The sequence below is a fragment of the Nicotiana sylvestris genome, chromosome 7, assembly GCF_000393655.2.
Source record: "Nicotiana sylvestris chromosome 7, ASM39365v2, whole genome shotgun sequence".
NCBI classification, from domain to species: domain Eukaryota; kingdom Viridiplantae; phylum Streptophyta; class Magnoliopsida; order Solanales; family Solanaceae; genus Nicotiana; species Nicotiana sylvestris.
Genome location: NC_091063.1, coordinates 170,191,411 through 170,211,510, shown reverse-complemented (window position 1 = coordinate 170,211,510; position 20,100 = coordinate 170,191,411). Strand labels below are relative to the sequence as shown.

The window sequence follows — 20,100 nt, the reverse complement described above, 5'->3', positions numbered from 1 at the left end:
GATAGACTTTCAAAGAAACTCTATTTATCTCAGAAAGAATATTTGAAAAGAGTACTGCAACGTTTTGGCATAGATGAAAAGACTAAGCCAGTTAGTACTCCACTTGCTCCCCATTTTAAGCTAAGTGATACTATGTCGCCAAAGGATGAAGCTGAACGAGAGTATATGTCAAAGGTACCATACGCAAATGTTGTTGGTAGCTTGATGTATGCAATGGTCTGTTCGAGACCTGACATTTCACAAGCTGTTGGAGTTATTAGCAGATATATGCATAATCCAGGAAAGGAGCATTGACAAGTTGTGAAGTGGATTCTACGGTATATTCATAATACTGTAGATGTTGGGTTAGTTTTTGAGCAGGAAGGCAATCAGTCTGTAGTTGGATATTGTGACTCAGATTTTGCGGGTGATCTGGACAAACGAAGATCAACTACTGGTTATGTGTTTACTTTTGCAAAAGCACCAGTTAGTTGGAAGTCTACTTTGCAGTCAACAGTTGCTTTGTCTACAACAGAGGCAGAGTACATGGCTATTACAGAGGCTGTGAAGGAGGCAATTTGGCTTCAAGGATTGCTAAAGGAGCTTGGTGTTGAACAAAAAGGTATCACAATTTTTTGTGATAGTCAAAGTGCTATTCAATTAGCGAAGAACCAAGTTTATCATGCAAGGACGAAGCACATTGATGTTCGGTATCATTTCGTACGAGAAATCATAGAAGAAGGTGGAGTCACGGTGAAGAAAATTCATACTACAGAGAATCCTGCTGATATGCTGACAAAGGTGGTGACTGCGGTCAAGTTTCAACATTGTTTGGATTTGATCAACATTGTTGAACACTGAAGATTGAAGATGAAGACACAACCAAAATTTGTTATTGAGAGAGAATTGAAGATGTGGAATTTTGCCAAGGTGGAGATTTGTTGAAGTTGTCAAATATCCCACATCGGTGGTTGACACTTTTGTTTGGGATTTTTTCCCTATAAAAGGAGGCCTAATGTTTAGGATGTAAACACACCTCTCATTTGCCTTTTTATTTTCTTAAGGCATTTGTATCTTCTCTCTTTAGTATTATTTCACTTGTATTTTTGGAGTGGAATAAAATATTGGTTGTGTCCGAGGAGTAGGCAAAATTGGCTGAACCTCGTAAATTCTGGTGTTTCTTTTATTATTGCTTTATTGTCTTATTTATTATTTGGTGGTTGTCATAATTTTTGGTATAGTAGTTGTGACTTATTCACCCTAGATACATTTGGCTTTCGCAACAATTTGGAGGGTGCATAAAAATAATACTAAATATGGTGTATTAATGATGCTGAGATTAATTATGATGATATTATTTCTTATCGACTATTTGGTTTGGTGTATTAAAGGGTTAAAAAGGGAAATTTTGTATGTATACACGCTTATCCATGAATTAAGCAAACTTTTCACCATTTCAAAAATCTCGGTCACGCCATATGCGGAACCAAGGGGGCTAGAACACCGGTTATGGTTTCGACCGAGCCTAATAACTTTTATCCAAACTCTATGTTTGTTTTAAGAAATTATTGAATATGTACAAATTATTAATTTAGAATCTAGTAACCTAAATAGAGTAGAATCTCGAACCCATAAACTTCAAATTCTAATTCCGTCTCAACGCGTAACAATTACAAAATGCTGAAATAATCTTGGCGTTCTTTAGATTTTACAGGGAACCTTTGAATTTTTGTGGTGGCGATGGAAACGAAAACGACGACAAGTAATTAGATGATGATGCAATATTTCGATGAATTATTGAAGCAAATGATGAATTTTCTAAAAATAATGGAAATGAAATTGAATAGAAATGATGAATTTTCTGGTGATGGTTATAGGATTTGGTGGAAATTTATGAGAAGAATAAAGAGGGTGGGCGGTAAAGGAGATGGTAAATAGGATTTTGTAATATTTTTTTTTTATAAATTAAATGTCTTTTTCTTTTCCTTTTTTAATAAAAATTACACATATCAATTTTTTATTTGTCACCTTTTCATGTCATATGCAATTGTAACTCATGCTCTAAGCTTAACACAGGGGTGTCCACGAGACACACCCTGTACCTAGGGGTGTACGTATGAATTATTGTAAGCGGTGTCAAAATTATAAAAGTACAAGAATAACAACTTCAATTATCATACTTCTAGACAAGAAATATTCTTAATCTATCGGTTTTGTTAGTTTTAAGTTAGAAAAGATTTTGCGTTCAATTCTACTTCATCACAATTTTTAACCGTACAAACTCTTTCAAATATTTGCAAAATAGTGTGCTTGTTGAGGTTTGAAATTCTAACCTAATAGAGCAAAATAAAACATATAATCAATGCAACAAGAGACAATTAATGTCAAGTGATGTCATTTTTTCCTATTTAACCATTTTCTCATATTGTTAATATATATATTTAGTAAAAGAATTCGACGAAGTGGTGTCGCGTGACACCGCTTCACCAAGAGTGCATCCGCCCCTGCCTGCCCCAAGTTGAAGTGTCTACTTAATCATTAACAGTTGGAGCATCAGATAGACATCTTAGATCAACTTTAAGTATCTCTTTATGTATTTTGTCAATAATTTAATTTTAAACTTTTGATTTTATATTTAATAAAAGATTTATAATTACACAAACATTTTAGGCCATAAGTTTTACATTTTTTAATAATGGTGCATTTCAAGAAAGCGCTCACTGACATGAAGTACACAAAATGAAAAACGCCTCTGTTTTTTTTCCAAGCATAGGCGTACAGCAGCGGTCATCTTTCTCTGTATTTATTCTTCTGACTGTTGACAAGTCTTTAATCACTTTTGAATATAGACAGTGAAAAGAGCTTTCCTTGTCAAGGCCATCATTTTTCAGCTATGGGGTAATCCTAAAAAAGCTAACTGTGGTAAGTTAAATTTTTATCGTTTTCTTATTTTAATAAGTGCGTATTAGTTTTACACTTCGTTTGGTACGGAGTATAAGAATAGTGCGGAATAAAGTGTATTAGTGTTGCATGGATTAGTAATGCAAGCATTAGTTATGCATATATTATTTCTTGTTTACTGTTTGACGTGGTGTATTAAAATTATAATGCATTTCATAATTTTTAAGAAAAATAGTTGTTTACAAAAATGCCCTCCATATTCTCTAGCTTTAAGGGACTTTAAAGACAATTTTGTCTTTAAGCATACTAATGCATGCATTAATAGCCTTGATATTACTAATGCTATGGTTTTCTATGTATTACTTATACAAAGGACAATACCAAGAATGATGTATAACTAATGCAAGTATTAGTTATACACAAGTTGAAAAAATGTATCAAACAAAGTATTAATAATGCATAGAATTAATGTTTGCATTGTTTTTTCTAATACCTCCTACCAAACGACGTTAAGCGTTGTAGTTATGTATGTTTGATTCAAGATTGTAATTTTTTGCTGAACTTCACAATGAAGCTAGGGTTTTCTTGACAACAACAACAATATACCCAGTAGTATCCCACCATGGGATCCAGTGAGGGTAGTGTATTAGTGAATATGCAATCTTGTGAGGATATAGAGGTTATTTCCAATACACCGACTTAGGAAAGCATAAGCACCACATTAATGGAAATATATACCTTTCATGAAATGAAATTGTTTTTAAGTTTGTAATGTTATCAGCCTTTATAGTTCAACTGCTCTCTCATTTTAGCCAAATGCATTAGTTTTATAGATGTATTCTTGTTGTTTCACCCTGTAAAGTCGTTTGGTACATGAGATAAGAATAATATTCCGAGATTAAGTTTGAGATTAACTTTATACTATGTTTGGTTTGTGATATTAGCTAATCTCGGAATAACTTTTACAGTAAAATGGTGGGATTAATTAATAGTTATCCTACTTAGAAGGTGTGATAACTAATCCAATGAGATATCCCACCATTGTACCAAACGATCCCTATTGGACAAAGTTACTTTTGCTGCTTGGAGGTCGTAGGTGAAATAATCGAGGTGCGTCCAACTTGGATGAGACACCACTTTTATCGGGAAAAAGAAAAAGAGGGAGGAAAGGAAAAAGAGGAAGGAAAAACTGAATGATAAATTAAGTTCTTTATTTGGTTTGATTGAACAAACGGTCCGAGGAAGGGCTGCACCCTAGGGGTGTGATGTACACATCCTCTCTGGTAAGATTGTTGAAGTGCGGTAATCTTGTATAGTCACTCATCGCTGCAAATCTCCTTATATATTTTTGTTTTTTTGAGGTATAAACAAGACGAAGGGATTGTTTTCCCTTTGTTTACTTTCTTCCTTACACTATTTTGAGATGGGAAGATATTGTGATTAAAACATCTATTGTATTTTGTAATGGTGAAGGATTCTGGCAAGTTAGGATCCCCTTCCTTTTTTAGGTTCAATTAATTTATACATAAAGGATCTTCTTCTAGTAAAAATTAGGTTAGTGCAGATGATGAGATTTCTACATTAATATCCAATCCTATTAGTTTTTCTGTAATAACGGTGGTGTCCGGACTTAGGCGCATATCGACTATTCTACCAGGTAATGTACCCGGTACCGATCTACTATGGCTTAGACTTAGACAAATGAGAAGAGATCACCAATGTATTTTGTCCCTGCTGGAATCTGAACCTTGATATCGAAGCTTTTCACTCACTTCATCGATCACTAAGCCACATCATTGGGTTCCAACCCCCGTTAGTTCAAAATTCAAGTTTGCACACTATTATGAGAAGTAATGACATCATATCCATGTCGTGTAAAGTATGACAAGTTTGTACAACCTCTGAAAATTATGGCTTGATTTTAGTGGATAATTAACACAAGACTCCCTTTGTTCCACTAATGAGTTTCATGGGTAGCACTATAGGCCATTTTCATGTATGCATTTGGGATAGTGGAATAACCATTTAACAAAAGCTAAATGGATGAAGTTTCCTAAAGAAATGAGGTAACATGACTTTTATTTATCTGCTGCTAAGTTTCAGAATTTTGAAGATTATACAAATGGTTTAGACCAACTTCTTGAAAGCAGTAGCATTTCCACGCACATTCTCAATGTTAATTTAATGTTAGATAAATATCTGTTGCAGTTTGTGTTATTTAATTTTTTTTTCTGACAAGCATATAATGTAGCAGGTTGTTTAATCTGAGAACAGATTATGATGTGTTTGGATGGGGTCCCGGGAGCCTCAGATGTGTTTCGGACGAGTTTGTGTGCAGTTGATTGAAATTGGGCTCGCAGCATATCTCTCCCATGTGTCCTTGTTTTCACCTTAAAGTTTAAATAAGTCAATTTATAACCTGTTCAAATCTGCAGGTTTTTGCCTGAGGTGTTTTGAATCTTTTTCTTCTTAACTTGGTTCGCTGCATATTGAAATGGCGAAAGAAAAAAGTGCATGCTTAGGTAATGAAGTTTCCCAGCCAAAGAAAAATTTGACAAAGAAAATGCAAGAGTTGAACGATGAAGTCCATGCTTTAAGACTACGTTTCGTCCAGAGCTCTCTCCTCTTTACCCCTTAGCTGAAGGAGAGAAGCTACTTCTACACTCCGTGGAACCTGATTGGTTCAAAGGTAAGACTCTGTGGTCATGGCCTTCTGCAAGTAGAAACTGGATTGATTGGGTAGATAGAGTTGAGAAGGCCAAAGGAGAGGTCTGGAAATCAGCTGGAATATATGATGCCATTCAGTTGTCCAAGAATGATATCCCCATCGACAAAGATCTTCTTTATGCTGCCTTGTGCTATTGGTCAATCTCCACAAACTCGTTCCACTTCAGATTTGGTATGATGGGGCCAACAGTACTCGATATTGTTGCCTTGACAGGACTTAGGCCACATGGCGAGGAAGTCAGTGCCATTCTTGGGATGTCTGAATCGGCTTGTGATATACTCAAGTATGGAAATATTTATAATAATTCCTTATTTCACCCCAAATATCTCAATGTGTCAAAGGGAGAAATGGCTGTGACAGAGGAAGAGCATGTATCTTTTCTGTTTGCGTGGCTCAGCAATCATCTGTTTTGTGACTCTTCTGTAAACATGATCAAGCAATGCACAAAACTGGCATTTGCTCTTGCTGCAGGTAGAAAGATTGCTTTGGCGCCCTTTCTCTTGTCTAATTTATATCGTGGATGCGCTTACATATTTAATGCAAAGTTTCAGTATGAAAGAGGTCCATTCTGGATCTTGCAGTTCTGGCTACAGTCTTACATTCCAGAATTTCGGCCTGCGACCTTGGATTACAGTAATGCTCCAACCTATGGGTTTCCCTTGGCTGAAGGTGCATTGAGATATAAATCATTCAAGGAATACTTTAACTTCTTTTTTAAATGCTCATCTAGAACAGCCAGCCAATTCACCCCATTTTCTTCTCGGAAGTTTGGACCTGAGTGGTTTAAGAAGTCACTCGATCCTGACTTCCAAAAACCTAATAGGGCAGAGCTACAAGACATTTGGGCCAGTTATCTCATTTCTCGAGATCTCCCTTACAGAGTCCTTCTCGATGAATCTTCGAAGTGCAAATGTGAGGTAGAACGTTATTCTCCAAATCAGATTGCTCGACAGTTTGGCATGACTGGGTCCAGCCCCTTAATCTAAAGGAAGTTGTTTTCTTCCTTTCTTCCTCATTTTCAAAGTTGGCACGTTTCTCATTTTTCTGTCAAAAATGACATGCTGCAGAAGTTGAAAGGTCAAGATTGGTAGACATATTTTGCCTATAAAATGAGAGCTTCGGCTCTCATTCTTTCATCACAATTTCAGAGGAAAATATATCTGAGAGCTAGAAAGAAAGAGTGAGGTTTCACAAACAGGGTATAAGAAAATAGTCTGTGAAGAAAATAGAGAGTGTGAGCAATATTGTAATGAGGTGAAATATCAAAAGAGGGTTATTTCTTTTGAGTATTGTAGTGGTCTTTGTAGTATTTTACTCGGGCCTACAAAATGTAAATTCCTTACTATAGTGATATCAGTTGCTCCTCTCGGGGTCGTGGTTTTTCCCTTATTCAGAAGGGTTTTCCACGTAAAAATTTTGGTGTCATTGTTACTCTTTTATTCTTGTTAATTACCGTATCTCGGTGCTACATTATTATTCCGCTTTTATTACCGTGAATATTATTTTGGTAGGGGGTTTATTCCCAACAACTGGTATCAGAGCACAGGTTCTGCTCGTTCACTGAAATACTATTCACTGTCGGTACTACTATACTTGGTGAAAAATAAAAATGTCTGGAGTAAAGTACGAGGTAGCAAAATTCAACGGAGATAACGGTTTCTCAACATGGCAAAGAAGGATGAGAGATCTGCTCATCCAACAAGGATTACACAAGGTTCTAGATGTTGATTCCAAAAAGCCTGATACCATGAAAGCTGAGGATTGGGCTGACTTGGATGAAAGAGCTGCTAGTGCAATCAGGTTGCACTTATCAGATGATGTGGTAAATAACATCATTGATGAAGACACTGCACGTGGAATTTGGACAAGGTTGGAAAGCCTATACATGTCCAAAACGCTGACAAATAAATTGTACCTGAAGAAGCAGTTATACGCCCTACACATGAGTGAAGGTACGAATTTTTTGTCACATTTAAATGTGTTTAACGGACTAATCACACAGCTTGCCAACCTCGGAGTGAAAATCGAGGAAGAAGATAAAGCCATCTTGCTATTGAACTCGTTGCCATCTTCGTACGATAATTTGGCAACAACCATCCTGCACGGTAAGACTACTATTGAGTTGAAAGATGTCACATCGGCTCTTCTACTCAATGAGAAGATGAGAAAGAAGCCTGAAAATCAAGGACAGGCTCTCATCACAGAAGGTAGAGGCAGGAGTTATCAAAGGAGTTCGAACAACTATGGTAGATCCGGAGCTCGTGGGAAGTCAAAGAACCGATCCAAATCAAGAGCCAGAAATTGCTACAACTGTGATCAACCAGGTCACTTCAAAAGAGATTTCCCAAATCCAAGGAAGGGCAAAGGTGAAACCAGTGGCCAGAAGAATGATGACAACACAGCCGCCATGGTGCAAAATAATGATAATGTTGTCCTCTTTATAAATGAGGAAGAGGAATCCATGCACCTGTCAGGTCCAGAGTCAGAATGGGTGGTTGACACAACGACATCTTACCATGCCACACCGGTAAGAGATCTTTTTTTGTAGATATGTAGCAGGTGATTTCGGCACAGTGAGAATGGGTAACACAAGTTACTCACAGATTGCGGGGATTGGTGACATTTGTATCAAGACAAATGTCGGATGCATATTGGTTCTAAAGGATGTGCGGCATGTACCTGATTTGCGGATGAACTTGATCTCGGGAATTGCTTTAGACCGAGATGGATACGAGAACTATTTTGCGAATCAAAAGTGGAGACTCACTAAGGGATCATTGGTGATTGCAAAGGGAGTTGCTCGTGGCACGTTGTACAGGACAAATGCAGAAATATGCCAAGGTGAATTGAACGCGGCACAAGATGAGATTTCTGTAGATTTGTGGCACAAAAGAATGGGTCATATGAGCGAGAAGGGATTGCAGATTCTTGCCAAGAAATCACTCATTTCTTATGCCAAAGGTACAACGGTAAAACCTTGTGACTACTGTTTATTTGGTAAGCAGCATAGAGTCTCATTTCAGACATCGTCTGAAAGAAAATTGAATATACTTGATTTAGTATATTCTGATGTTTGCGGCCCAATGGAAATTGAATCAATGGGCGGTAACAAATATTTTGTTACTTTTATTGATGATGCTTCACGAAAATTATGGGTTTATATTTTGAAAACCAAAGATCAGGTGTTTCAAGTTTTCCAGAAGTTTCATGCTCTAGTAGAAAGGGAGACGGGTCGAAAGCTAAAGCGTCTCCGAAGTGACAATGGAGGTGAGTACACTTCAAGGGAATTTGAAGAGTATTGTTCAAGTCATGGGATCAGACATGAAAAGACAGTTCCTGGAACCCCACAGCACAATGGCGTAGCCGAGAGGATGAACCGCACCATTGTGGAGAAGGTGAGAAGCATGCTCAGAATGGCTAAACTGCCTAAGTCATTCTGGGGTGAAGCAGTTCAGACAGCCTGTTACCTGATCAATAGGAGTCCATCAGTTCCGTTGGCGTTTGAAATCCCAGAGAGAGTTTGGACCAACAAGGAGGTGTCCTACTCGCATCTGAAGGTGTTCGGTTGCAGAGCTTTTGCACATGTACCAAAAGAGCAGAGAACAAAGCTGGATGATAAATATGTTCCCTGCATATTTATCGGATATGGAAATGAAAAGTTCGGGTACAGACTGTGGGATCCTGTAAAGAAGAAGGTCATCAGAAGCAGAGATGTAGTCTTCCGAGAAAGTGAAGTTGGAACTGCTGCTGATATGTCAGAAAAGGCGAAGAATGGTATAATTCCTAACCTTGTTACTATTCCTTCTACTTCTAACAATCCCACAAGTACCGAAAGTACGACCGACGAGATTGCCGAGCAGTGGGAGCAACCTGGTGAGGTTATTGAGCAGGGGGAGCAACTTGATGAAGGTGTCGAGGAAGTGGAGCACCCCACTCAGGGAGAAGAACAACCTCAACCTCTGAGGAGATCAGAGAGGCCAAGGGTAGAGTCATGCAGGTACCCTTCCACAGAGTATGTCCTCATCAGTGATGAGGGGGAGCCAGAAAGTCTTAAGGAGGTGTTGTCCCATCCAGAAAAGAACCAGTGGATGAAAGCTATGCAAGAAGAGATGGAATCTCTACAGAAAAATGGCACATACAAGCTGGTTGAACTTCCAAAGGGTAAAAGACCACTCAAATGCAAATGGGTCTTTAAACTCAAGAAAGATGGAAATGGCAAGCTGGTCAGATACAAAGCTCGATTGGTGGTTAAAGGCTTCGAACAAAAGAAAGGTATTGATTTTGACGAAATTTTCTCACCTGTTGTCAAAATGACTTCTATTCGAACAATTTTGAGCTTAGCAGCTAGCCTAGATCTTGAAGTGGAGCAGTTGGATGTGAAAACTGCATTTCTTCATGGAGATTTGGAAGAGGAGATTTATATGGAGCAGCCAGAAGGATTTGAAGTAGCTGGAAAGAAACACATGGTGTGCAAATTGAATAAGAGTCTTTATGGATTGAAGCAGGCACCAAGGCAGTGGTACATGAAGTTTGACTCATTCATGAAAAGTCAAACATACCTAAAGACCTATTCTGATCCATGTGTATACTTCAAAAGATTTTCTGAGAATAACTTTATTATATTGTTGTTGTATGTGGATGACATGTTAATTGTAGGAAAAGACAAGGGGTTGATAGCAAAGTTGAAAGGAGATCTGTCCAAGTCATTTGATATGAAGGACTTGGGCCCAGCACAACAAATTCTAGGGATGAAGATAGTTCGAGAGAGAACAAGTAGAAAGTTGTGGCTATCTCAGGAGAAGTACATTGAACGTGTACTAGAACGCTTCAACATGAAGAATGCTAAGCCAGTCAGCACACCTCTTGCTGGTCATCTAAAGTTGAGTAAGAAGATGTGTCCTACAACAGTGGAGGAGAAAGGGAACATGGCTAAAGTTCCTTATTCTTCAGCAGTCGGAAGCTTGATGTATGCAATGGTATGTACTAGACCTGATATTGCTCACGCAGTTGGTGTTGTCAGCAGGTTTCTTGAAAATCCTGGAAAGGAACATTGGGAAGCAGTCAAGTGGATACTCAGGTACCTGAGAGGTACCACGGGAGATTGTTTGTGCTTTGGAGGATCTGATCCAATCTTGAAAGGCTATACAGATGTTGATATGGCAGGTGACATTGACAACAGAAAATCCACTACTGGATATTTGTTTACATTTTCAGGGGGAGCTATATCATGGCAGTCTAAGTTGCAGAAGTGTGCTGCACTTTCAACAATTGAAGTAGAGTACATTGTCGCTACAGAAACTGGCAAGGAGATGATATGGCTCAAACGGTTCCTTCAAGAGCTTGGATTGCATCAGAAGGAGTATGTCGTCTATTGTGACAGTCAAAGTGCAATAGACCTTAGCAAGAACTCTATGTACCATGCAAGGACCAAACACATAGATGTGAGATATAATTGGATTCGTGAGCAGGTGACGAACGAATCTTTACAGGTCAAAAAGATTCACACAAGCGAAAATCTTGCGGATATGCATACCAAAGTGGTACCAAGAGACAAGTTTGAGCTATGCAAAGAACTTGTCCGCATACACTCAAACTAGAAACTGCGGTGTTATCCCCTTCAGGTGAATGAGACTGGAGGGGGAGATTTGTGAGGTCCAGCCCCTTAATCTAAGGAAATTGTTTTCTTCCTTTCTTCTTTATTTTCAAAGTTGGCAGAAGCAGGCAGCCCACGTTTCTCATTTTTCTGTCAAAAATGACAGGCTGCAGAAGTTGAAAGGTCAAGGTTGGTAGGCATATTTTGCCTATAAAATGAGAGCTTCGGCTCTCATTGTGACTCAGATTTTGCGGGTGATCTGGACAAACGAAGATCAACTACTGGTTATGTGTTTACTTTTGCAAAGGCACCAGTTAGTTGGAAGTCTACTTTGCAGTCAACAGTTGCTTTGTCTACAACAGAGGCAGAGTACATGGCTATTACAGAGGCTGTGAAAGAGGCAATTTGGCTTCAAGGATTGCTAAAGGAGCTTGGTGTTGAACAAAAAGGTATCACAATTTTTTGTGATAGTCAAAGTGCTATTCAATTAGCGAAGAACCAAGTTTATCATGCAAGGACGAAGCACATTGATGTTCGGTATCATTTCGTACGAGAAATCATAGAAGAAGGTGGAGTCACGGTGAAGAAAATTCATACTACAGAGAATCCTGCTGATATGCTGACAAAGGTGGTGACTGCGGTCAAGTTTCAACATTGTTTGGATTTGATCAACATTGTTGAACACTGAAGATTGAAGATGAAGACACAACCAAAATTTGTTATTGAGAGAGAATTGAAAATGTGGAATTTTGCCAAGGTGGAGATTTGTTGAAGTTTGGCAAAATGCCAAAGTCCCACATTGGTTGGGAGTTAAGTTTGGGGGGGATTTTTCCCCTATAAAAGAAGGCCTAATGTTTAGGATTGAAACACACCTCTCATTTGCCTTCTCATCTGTTTAAGGCATTTGTATCTTCTCTCTTTAGTATTATTTCACTTGTATTTTTGGAGTGGAATAAAATATTGGTTGTGTCCGAGGAGTAGGCAAAATTAGCCGAACCTCGTAAATTCTGGTGTTCCCTTTATTATTGCTTTATTGTCTTATTTATTATTTGGTGGCTGTCATAATTTTTGGTATAGTAGTTGTGACTTATTCACACTCTATACATTTGGCTTCCGCAACAATTGGTATCAGAGCCAAGGTACTGTCTAAGTATGCTCTGTGGTTGCAGCATAGTCTGATCTTCCACATCAGAAAAGATTTATCTTGGTAACTGAGTCAAGGTTCTGTCTGAGTATGCTCTGTGGTTGCAGCTTAGTCTGATCTTCCACACCAGAAAGGAAATAATCTTGATTTGTGTCGTCAGCTATTAAATAATATTTGTGTCAAAGATGGGAGACAATAAACAAGAAGAATCTACATCAAGTGTCAACAATACGTCATCATTGGCATCTTCGCTTATGACAAGAATTGTGTCAAATGCGAAATTTGCGGTCGAAATATTTGACGGGTCCGGACATTTTGGGATGTGGCAAGGCGAGGTTCTAGATGTCCTTTTTCAACAAGGGCTAGATCTGGCCATTGAAGAAAAGAAACCAGATGTTATTGGAGAAGAAGATTGGAGAATTATCAACCGTGTTGCTTGCGGTACCATTCGATCCTACCTTGCTAGAGAGCAGAAATATCCATACACAAAGGAAACTTCTGCAAGTAAATTATGGAAAGCACTGGAGGATAAATTTTTGAAGAAAAACAGTCAAAATAAATTGTACATGAAGAAGAGACTGTTTCACTTCACCTATGTTCCTGGTACCACGATGAATGAACATATCACCAGTTTCAATAAGTTGGTTACAGATTTGCAAAATATGGATACAACTTATGATGATGGTGACTTGGCCTTGATGTTGTTGGCGTCACTTCCTGATGAGTACGAGCACCTTGAAACTACTCTACTCCATGGAAATGACGAAGTTTCTCTCAGAGAAGTTTGTTCGGCTTTGTACAGCTATGAACAAAGAAAGCGAGAAAAACAGAAGGGCGGAGAAGGAGAAGCACTATTTGTGAGGGGTCGTCCTCAAAATCAAACGAGGACAAAGAAGGGAAGATCCAAGTCAAGATCCAGACCCAGCAAAGATGAATGTGCCTTTTGTCGAGAAAAAGGGCACTGGAAGAAAGACTGTCCGAAGTTGAAGAATAAGGCCAAACATAACAATGGAAAGGCCATTATGGATTCAAATGTAGCTGATTGTGATGATTCAGACTTCTCATTAGTTACAACAGAGTCATCAACATCTTCAGACATATGGTTGATGGACTCGGCTTGTAGCTATCATATGTGTCCCAACAGGGACTGGTTCGTGGAATTTCAAGAAGGAGAATATGGAGTCGTCCACACAGCGGATAACAGCCCTCTTACCTCATATGGCATTGGTTCAATACGATTAAGGAACCATGATGGAATGATCAGAACATTGATAGATGTTCGATATGTACCGGATTTGAAGAAGAATCTCATCTCTGTGGGAGCCCTAGAATCAAAAGGGTTCAAAATCATTGCAGAAAATGGAGTGATGAGAGTATGCTCCGGTGCACTAGTGGTAATGAAGGCTAATCGGAAGAATAATAATATGTATCGCTATCGTGGCAGTACAGTTATTGGGACAGCGACAGTGACATCCAGTGACGACAAAGAGGCAGAAGCAACCAAGCTATGGCACATGCGCTTGGGACATGCTGGAGGAAAATCCTTGAAAACTCTATCAGATCAAGGATTGTTAAAAGGAGTAAAGGCTTGCAACTTGGAGTTTTGTGAGCATTGTGTCAAAGGGAAACAGACAAGGGTTAAATTTGGTACAGCGATCCATAATACTAAAGGCATTTTGGATTATGTACACTCTGATGTTTGGGGTCCTTCCAAAACACCTTCATTGGGTGGGAAGCACTATTTTGTAACCTTTGTTGATGATTTTTCTCGAAGAGTGTGGGTGTATACAATGAAAAACAAAGATGAAGTGCTGGGAATTTTTCTCAAATGGAAGACGATGGTGGAGAATCAAACAGGCAGGAGGATCAAGTGTATTCGCACAGACAATGGAGGTGAATACAAAAATGATCATTTCAATAAGGTCTGTGAAAATGATGGCATCGTCCGACACTTCACTGTTAGACATACACCACAACAGAATGGAGTGGCAGAACGTATGAACCGGACCTTGCTGGAGAAGGTACGGTGTATGTTGTCCAATGCTGGCTTGGGCAAAGAATTTTGGGCTGAGGCAATTACATATGCATGTCACCTCATTAATCGTCTACCATCTGCTGCTATTGATGGCAAAACACCATTTGAAAAATGGTACGGAAAACCTGCTGTAGATTATAACTCTTTGCACGTGTTTGGCTCAACTGCATATTATCATGTGACGGAGTCAAAATTGGATCCAAGGGCAAAGAAGGCTATTTTTATGGGAATTACTTCTGGAGTCAAAGGATATCGCTTATGGTGCCCTATGACAAAGAAAGTAATATTCAGCAGAGATGTTACCTTTGATGAATTTGCTATGGTAAATAAGGTAACAGAAGATACCAAACAAAATGAAGGTGCTTCTAAGCAGGTGGAGTTTGAGGGAAAATTTATTTTTCCTACACAAGAAGCAGAGGAGGAAACAAATGAAGATTACCCTCTGGAAGGAGAGCCAGTAGAGGAGATTCCAACTCAGGAATCTCAACAACAACTTGAATCAATAGCAACCAGCAGGCCAAAAAGAACAATAACGAAACCTGTTCGTCTCATAGAGACGGTTGCTTGTGCAACCTCAATTGTAGCTGATGATGTTCCTACTACTTATAAAGACGCTGTCCAAAGTTCAGAAGAAGATAAGTGGAGGATTGCCATGAATGATGAAATACAGTCCCTTCATCAGAATCATACATGGAGATTGGCCAATCTCCCGAAGGGAAAGAAAGCAATTGGGTGCAAATGAGTATTTGCAAAGAAGGAAGGATTTCCTAACCAAGTAGATGTTCGCTACAAAGCAAGATTGGTGGCCAAAGGATATGCTCAAAAGGAGGGAATTGATTACAATGAAGTGTTTTCTCCAGTTGTAAAACATTCCTCCATTAGAATTATGTTGGCTTTGGTAGCACAATTGGATTTGGAACTAGTTCAGATGGATGTAAAAACTGCGTTTTTACATGGAAACTTGGAGGAGGAAATCTACATGACTCAGCCAGAAGGATTCAAAGTTGCTGGAAAAGAAAATATGGTGTGCAAACTTGAAAAATCGTTGTACGGATTGAAACAATCTTCTAGACAATGGTACAAGCGATTTGACGAGTTTATGTTGCGGCAAGGGTACAAGAGAAGCAAATACGATCATTGTGTGTATTTGCACAAGCTTAAAGATGGTTCCTTTGTATATCTTCTCCTATATGTTGATGATATGTTGATAGCTTCCAAGAATTCGGAAGAAATTGATAAGTTGAAGATTCAACTGAAGAAGGAGTTCGAGATGAAGGATTTGGGTGAGGCAAAGAAAATTCTTGGCATGGAGATAATTAGAGATAGACGTTCAAAGAAACTCTGTTTATCTCAAAAGGAATATTTGAAGAGAGTACTTCAACGTTTTGGCATAGATGACAAGACTAAGCCAGTTAGTACTCCACTTGCTTCCCATTTTAAGCTAAGTACTACTATGTCGCCAATGGATGAAGCTGAACGAGAGTATATGTCAAAGGTACCATACGCAAATGCTGTTGGTAGCTTGATGTATGCAATGGTTTGCACAAGGCCTGACATTTCACAAGCTGTTGGAGTTATTAGCAGATATATGCACAATCCAGGGAAGGAGCATTGGCAAGCTGTGAAGTGGATTCTACGGTATATTCATAATACTGTAGATGTCGGGTTAGTTTTTGAGCAGGAAGACAATCAGTTTGTAGTTGGATATTGTGACTCAGATTTTGCGGGTGATATGGACAAACGAAGATCAACTACTGGTTATGTGTTTACTTTTGCAAAGGCACCAGTTAGTTGGAAGTCTACTTTGCAGTCAACAGTTGCTTTGTCTACAACAGAGGCAGAGTACATGGCTATTACAGATGCTGTGAAAGAGGCAATTTGGCTTCAAGGATTGCTAAAGGAGCTTGGTGTTGAACAAAAAGGTATCACAATTTTTTGTGATAGTCAAAGTGCTATTCAATTAGCGAAGAACCAAGTTTATCATGCAAGGACGAAGCACATTGATGTTCGGTATCATTTCGTACGAGAAATCATAGAAGAAGGTGGAGTCACGGTGAAGAAAATTCATACTACAGAGAATCCTGCTGATATGCTGACAAAGGTGGTGACTGCGGTCAAGTTTCAACATTGTTTGGATTTGATCAACATTGTTGAACACTGAAGATTGAAGATGAAGACACAACCAAAATTTGTTATTGAGAGAGAATTGAAAATGTGGAATTTTGCCAAGGTGGAGATTTGTTGAAGTTTGGCAAAATGCCAAAGTCCCACATTGGTTGGGAGTTAAGTTTGGGGGGATTTTTCCCCTATAAAAGAAGGCCTAATGTTTAGGATTGAAACACACCTCTCATTTGCCTTCTCATCTGTTTAAGGCATTTGTATCTTCTCTCTTTAGTATTATTTCACTTGTATTTTTGGAGTGGAATAAAATATTGGTTGTGTCCGAGGAGTAGGCAAAATTAGCCGAACCTCGTAAATTCTGGTGTTCCCTTTATTATTGCTTTATTGTCTTATTTATTATTTGGTGGCTGTCATAATTTTTGGTATAGTAGTTGTGACTTATTCACACTCTATACATTTGGCTTCCGCAACAGCTCCCAGGTCCAATGGTATCAAAGGCAATTCTCAGTCTGCAGGAAATTTTGGCCAGAATATGAAGAGAAAATATAAAGGTATGATAACCTTCTTGATTACCAGATTCATTTGATTTGCAATAAATCTCGGAAACAACCTCTCTATCTTTATAAGGTAGGGGTAAGGTTTGCGTACATACTACCCTCTCCAGACTCCACTTATGAGATTACACTGGGTTAGTTGTTGTTGTATTTGATTTGTCGTAAAAGGAAAATGTTGGTAAATGAAGCCAAATAGATAAGTAATCATTATATTCTTGCTTGCCAATGCGATGGCTCGTTGAATCCTTTATATGATAACCCAAGGGTCTCAATAAGGTTAGTATAATATTAGACTATTAGTTGACCTTTAGGGTTGAGGATTTGTGCGTATACCATTATATTAGATTTTCGGATAGCTTTCCGTGTTCTCTCTGCTTGTCTTTTTCTTTGTTTGGTTTCTGTTTCTGCATTATATCTTGTATTGCCTCCTTATTCATGCCTTAATTGCTTTTAGGGGATAGTATTCCATCACAACCTTTGGGACAGCAAGACGAGCCCATACAACAAAGGAACTCACATGAGGTGGGTGAAAAGATACCTACGAGAACAACATCATGCAAGGTAAATATTCTCACCCCCAAAATGAGCCTTTGGGATCCATTAGCGTGATTCCTTCACCTCACTGTTGATTCACCTTTTCAGAAGATGAAGACTTCTCCGGGGGAAGTGCCGCTACCAGGCACAACTTCTGCCATACCTTCTACATTAGTTGTTCCTACGAGTTGTACCCCTGCAAATGAAGACAGGACTAAGACAGACATCCAAGTTTATGCTGATGCTACATCGATCTCCACCTCGTCCTCCACTTCTGACAAAGTAAGTTCTCCTTATTACATGTGTCATTATGTCTTACTACTCCATCTATGTTTGAGAGCTTTTTCTTTTCAGGATGGTGAGGACGGCACAGTTTCTCCTTCATTAGCTAAAACCAGAAACAAGACATCTGATATTATTGAACCACCTGATTGCGTTGTTAAATTTGATAATCTAGAAGACTTCTTTGCTCGAGTCAGTGGACAAATTAAACGAGCTCAATCTCTCGGTTTTTCTGCTTATCAATGTTCTCCAAATTCTACACCGTCAGCAGAAATGCTTGCCAAAGCGAAAGATGACATTGAGAGATTATTAATCATGCCTTCTCAGGACATGCTTCTACCCAAAAACTGTTCGACATTAAGTGCTGCACTATCAATGTATGCTGCAACACCTGATTTATCGGCTGAGAGAGCGCTTGCCTTGGAGAAACTCAAAGAGAACCTTCCGCACCTTTCCTTGACCCTGCGTAGAGCTAAGAAGGACCAAGAGGAGTATTATAAGGAGGCTGCCAAGAAAGTGCTCCTCGTCGATGAGCTCACAAAAGATCAGGAACTCTATACTAATCTCAAAGACTCAAACGACAAGCTTGAATGTACAATCAGCAAGTTGAAGGCAAGTTTGAAGGAGGCAAAGACAAAAAGAAAAGCAATCCAGGAGCAAAAATTGAGTTTGGCTAACAAGTGTTTTGAAAAGTCGATTGCTCTTGATCAAATGGAAGCTGACTTTCCTGTCCTGGAGGAGATGAAGAAGCTAGCTGATTCGGATGTTGCCCGAGTGGAAGAAAGCTTGTGAGACTTTAAGAGTAAGATAATCGAGTGATCGCTTGCATAAACCTGTCTGTCATGTGGATTTGCTGGCTAGTCATCCATAGTTTAAGAGCATGTAAATAACTTTTTTGCTATTTACAAACTTTCTCTTTTGAATGGCATCTGTAAGTATAGCCAAGTTAGTTCAAACGTGTAAGTGAAATGAGGAAGTGTACTTCTAGTTATGGTTTTTCATGGCACAGATTGATGGATAATGGATTCGGTTGTTTTTGTGCTGAAGCATTCTCTCTATTAATTATTTTTTGATAACGCTGGTGTCTAAGCCAATTTACATGCACCTCAACTACATTATCAGATACATTTTACTTCCTACTAACGCAAATATTGGGTAACTTTACTTACCAAGGTTTCGGCCGATGAAAACATATACAAATTTGTAAAACTTTGCTTACCAAGGCTTCATCATCCCCGAAGAAGATTAATGAACAATCGCATGGTTTTTCTTCTTCTTCTTCTTCTTCTTTTTCCCGCAACAAAATATTACTCTTCACCAAATTAATGCGGCCTAACCAAACACCCGAAAGAAGTTCTTTCTCCATCGAACGGGAATGGACGAAGAACGAGGAGGTTTAGGGTCCACTTGATTTAAACGAAAGAAGAGATCTTTCTAGCGATTCAGTTCCTAGAGGGTTCCATTTGGAGAGAGTTGAGGCTGAAGAACTGGGTTGGGTGTTATTAATGTCAGCTAATGCGACCTATAACTCTGAGGACTTAAAAATATTGAGAATGAGACTTATAAATCGCATTTATCTAATGCGATTTATAAGTCGCCTGAATACGATTTATTAGTCGCGTTCTATTAATGCAATTTATAAATCGCATTCTTGATGTTGCAATTTACAATTAATGTTCGCAGAATGGAAGCCAAGTTTTTCCACTTGGTAGATCCTGATTCGTTACATATAAATTATTTTATCAAAATTTTATCTCTTCATTTATAATTTTTTGATAAAAATGACTTTTAGAGTTTTTTCCTACAGAGTAATGGGTTATTCTTCACTATATTATAGCACATAGTTAGTAAAGGCCTAAAATAATTTAACTCATAAAGTATTGAGCACACATATACATCAATGAATTTCTACATTTATCAAAAAAATTGACAACCATTAATTGTATAAGGGGTTACCATCAAAAGGAGAATTTTCTTAATAAATAATTCGCTATTGGAGAATTATAAATGAAAAGTTAATTTTTTTTAAAGAAATTCATATGTAACTGCAAGTAAATTCAGAATATAAATCAAGAATGAGAAAAAACCGAAGCATATTTATCAGCGATTTCACATTCGGCAAATATGTCCTTCAAGTATTGGCCTTTTCTTCTCATTTTTTCGTAAAAGCTTTTATATATCTCTATTATATTTAAATACGAAATTGGTAGCTAACAAGGATTTCAATGT

The 20,100-nt window shown here is 38.4% G+C and overlaps 1 protein-coding gene across 6 annotated transcripts; it reads left to right on the top strand.

The window, feature by feature from the left end:
- The first annotated feature begins 2,841 nt into the window (after positions 1-2,841).
- On the top strand, positions 2,842-18,889 carry LOC104222341 (uncharacterized). 6 transcript variants are annotated; one of them, XM_070151056.1, is made up of 6 exons: positions 2,842-2,901; positions 5,135-6,079; positions 16,975-17,052; positions 17,510-17,616; positions 17,698-17,871; positions 17,944-18,889. In XM_070151056.1, the coding sequence occupies exons 2-6, from the start codon at positions 5,782-5,784 to the stop codon at positions 18,661-18,663; spliced, it is 1,377 nt and encodes a 458-aa protein (XP_070007157.1). In that variant the 5' UTR covers positions 2,842-2,901; positions 5,135-5,781; the 3' UTR covers positions 18,664-18,889. The 6 variants fall into 6 exon arrangements, with proteins under 6 accessions (XP_070007157.1, XP_070007152.1, XP_070007153.1 ...); XM_070151051.1 differs by lacking the exon at positions 2,842-2,901 and adding an exon at positions 3,985-4,163; XM_070151052.1 differs by lacking the exon at positions 2,842-2,901 and adding an exon at positions 3,985-4,163 and having other exon boundaries at positions 5,132-6,079.
- Positions 18,890-20,100: the final 1,211 nt, after the last annotated feature.